Below are 3,754 nucleotides of genomic sequence, written 5' to 3'. Positions count from 1 at the left end.
TTCACATCCCCTCACTAACAAAGAGACCCAGAGCTGCTGTCTCTTACATCTCCCAGTAAATGTGGTGAGTGATGCGCAACTAACGATTGACGCTCCTGCACATCGAGGCGAAGACGAAGAGATAAAGAGCATAACTACACCTTGCTCCCAAAGAGGAGAAATTAGGAGAGAGTTTGAAAAGTTTCTGACGGACTTCAGTGAAGGTAAAAAGCAAAAATGGTGTCGGCCGGACTGGAGATCCTGGGACTATCGCTGTGCGTAATTGGCTCGCTCCTGGTGATGGTGTCCTGCGGGCTGCCCATGTGGAAGGTGACGGCTTTCATCGAAGCCAACATCGTGGTGGCTCAGACAATTTGGGACGGCTTGTGGATGTCGTGTGTGGTGCAGAGCACGGGTCAGATGCAGTGCAAGGTGCACGATTCCGTCCTCGCCCTCACCCACGACCTGCAGGCGGCTCGAGCGCTCACCATCATCTCCTCAGTGATGGGCGTGCTGGGGCTCATGGTTGTGATCGCGGGGGCGCAGTGCACCAATTGTATCCGCGCTGAGAACGTTAAAGCCCGGGTGGTGAACGCCGGAGGGGTCATCTACATCATCAGCGGTCTGTTCGTGCTGGTGCCTCTCTGCTGGATGGCCAACAACATCATATCGGACTTTTACAACCCTCAGGTGCCCGCATCCAAGAAGAGGGAGATCGGCGCTGCGCTCTACATCGGCTGGGCGGCCTCAGCGCTGCTGCTGATCGGAGGAGCGCTGCTGTGCTGCTCCTGCCCCTCCAGCGGGAACTCTGGATACTCTGTAAAATACGCACCGACCAAGAGAGCCACGCCGAACGGGGACTATGATAAGAGGAATTATGTGTAGCTGTGCGGCTCACAGCAGGTGGTGCGCAAAAGTGACCTTTTGAAAAACTGTTTTTTGACGGACGTTATCTTTGCACCTGCAGTTTTTTTTTTTTTTTTTTTAAATCTGAACTTTGAAAATCAATGGAAGCACATGTGCTGTTTTTACACTGGCCCTTTAATATGCTCGGACCACAAATTCACACATCCTCTACATCCTTTTTGTATCTATCTACAGGAGATTAAAAAAAAGACTATCAACCACAAGAGGTAGCTCACGACAAAAAGGAGTATCTTTGTTAGGTACCTGGTTTTGTAAGTCTTTGAAATTATTAGTATTTTGAATTGTTTACCGTTTGTAACCGAAAAGTTTTTTCTTTTCTAGAGGAACTGTCGCCATCGAATATATACACTGATGTTGTTTTGCCATGATGTGCACTATCAGCACAAACTTGTACAGTAACTGAGAATGATTGCACTCCCACACATTCAAAGACCCATTTCCTTTAGTGGAGCTACGCCGACATGTTTGAGGACTCCAACAATGTCCAATACAGAACGAGGAGAAGAAAAGTGTACACATGGTAAAGCCCCCAATAAATCTCGGACAGGCTTTTGTGTTGTTCATGAGTTGGTGGCGGCGACTTTGAAGTCTAATTTTGGACCTGTAGATCCCGGAGAGCCTGGGGTCTGTATGTCACGACATGAAATGTTAGAGTCCGTTATTCGACTGCACTGAACACCTGCAACGTTTTTTGTTTTTGTTTTTCATCATTATCACTGCAGGAAGTCTTCTCTTTTCCAAACATCCTAGGAATAAACTTTTTTTTTCTGTTTTTTGATGTAATGATTCATCATTCGTGTATATGAAGATGCAATATTGTGTCATTTTATTAAGATTAAAGTGAATATATTGACTGAAATCTTAAGTTAAGTGTGTTCTTACAGAAAACAAAGTTGAGATGGTGTGCAGAGCTCTCCGTGGCTGTGCGTAATGCATGCTGTTCCCACCGTGAATCCATAAACCCCCACGGCGGGAGAAAGTATTTTGGTTAGCCATAGAAATCCAGATGACAATGCCCATTCAGCTAGAGTGGGGCTCTGCTGTTCAGCTCACAATACTGCACAGCCCCCACCACCCCCCCCCCCCTTCCGACCCCCCCCCCCCCTTCTCGTCCGCAGTCAATGAAAGGCGTCCAAATTAGAGCTATGGTGAAGTTGCTGGAATCGTCTTCTCGCAAGTCACTGCATTCATCCATCCTCACAACGCCATCTCCCTCCACAGGGGCGGTGCTAAGATAGATGGGCTCCTCACAAAAGATCATCACTTTAAAGCAATTAGTTTATCCACAGCTGCGTCACGGACACCGCATTTATCGACACACTGAGGATGATTTACAATATTATAATAAAGGCATTAAATATACAGGACTCTTTAAGTTGTGTGACAACAATAGAAAAACAAAAGATATTTCAGTCCACGAGTAACTCTGATTTCACACTGTGACTGGATTACAAAAGCTTATCCATACTTGTTTTGCTGGTCACTTAAGGATCTTAGCAGGTCATATGCCCTCTTAAAAGTTGAAAATATGGCTATGCAGAAAGTCTGAATACAGTTCGGGGAGCGTGTGACTTGTGCACCCCTTTAAGAGACCCACAGAATCAATAAATGATCATTTTTAATCCACTGTAGTAATTGTACTATTTACTACGGCAGTGGTTCCCACTGGTCCAGCCATGGGGCCCAGATTTTTCCTGAGTCATTAGTCCCAGGTCCATAAGAGACATTGCCCCATATTGAATTTCACTTCACAAAATGAAAAAACAAGTGGACTTAGAACACAACTAAATGAAGAATATTGCAAGAAAAACAAGTACATCTACTTAAAACTTGGTTAATAAACAGCACTGCAACCAAAACAAAGTGCATATTATTGCTTTAAGACCAGTGACATAAAATTTGCAAAGCCACAGCATATTAATAAGTCAAATAGCATCAAGAACGGGACAATAAAATGGTTGCTGTACTTCACAAAAACTCACGACAACACAACAGCATCTCCAGCTACATTATCGCTTAGTAATAGTTCAAGTGTTGCTAAAGCACTAACTAACAGAGTTATTTCGACACAGGCTTGTGTCTGCTACATGCAACAAAGCACGTAGCCTGGATGTCATCTAAAGTTTGCATTGGGTCCATAAAAATATCTATGCTTTTGGCCGATTTAACATATTTCAACACCCCATTGCGTCCCCGTCTGCATCGCAATGCAGATAAAGCTAGTACAGTGCTAGCTAAAACATATCGGTTGACGCTTGGTTGAGGCCAGCACTACGCGCCCCTCCCCAGCACCAAGTGTTGGGTGTCCAACACCGATTTCCGTTGAAAATTACTTGTAGCCTGTTGCTGTGTCACTCTGACATAGTACATCTTACATAGTTCTTCTAGTCCTTCTTGGTCTTGGAAAAAATAGTTTGACAAAACAATCTCAACTCAAGGGCCACTTACAAATTTGTTGTAGTCGTAAAATTTAAATCAGCAAACTCCATGATGACTATGTGATTTTGGATAAAAGGTCTAGAAAAGAAAAAGTTTAGTAAGTGTGGCTTGAGTTGGGCCTGTCACATTATACCATAATTATAAACTACATATTGAATACATCCAAGGTCAAAAATGATCTTTCATGTTGAGTTGAATCAGTAAGTCGATTAATCAATTAGTTGATCATAAGACAAAACAAGATGAGAGGAAATAAGTTGAGATATGCTTCACTGTTTTCATAGAAAACTTTTGCTGGGGTAATTGTGCTACAACAGCTACAATAAACTTCAGACATAATAAATCACATACAACAAAAATGAAACTTACACCAATAATATATAAATACATAGGCATGGTAGAAATGAGA

At 43.3% G+C, this 3,754-nt stretch overlaps 1 protein-coding gene across 1 annotated transcript; it reads left to right on the top strand.

The window, feature by feature from the left end:
* Positions 1-1,684, top strand: cldn5a (claudin 5a). The gene has a single exon (XM_042488430.1). It carries the CDS (start codon positions 217-219, stop codon positions 862-864), a length of 648 nt encoding a protein of 215 aa, XP_042344364.1. The 5' UTR covers positions 1-216; the 3' UTR covers positions 865-1,684.
* Positions 1,685-3,754: the final 2,070 nt, after the last annotated feature.

Source organism: Plectropomus leopardus, chromosome 6 (genome assembly GCF_008729295.1).
Source record: "Plectropomus leopardus isolate mb chromosome 6, YSFRI_Pleo_2.0, whole genome shotgun sequence".
Classification (NCBI taxonomy): Eukaryota; Metazoa; Chordata; class Actinopteri; order Perciformes; family Serranidae; genus Plectropomus; species Plectropomus leopardus.
This window is presented reverse-complemented; position numbering and strand designations above follow the sequence as displayed.

What these genes read in the sequence shown, in the direction of transcription:
- cldn5a (XM_042488430.1), top strand. Translation starts at nt 217, where the DNA reads ATGGTGTCGGCCGGACTGGAGATCCTGGGACTATCGCTGTGCGTAATT.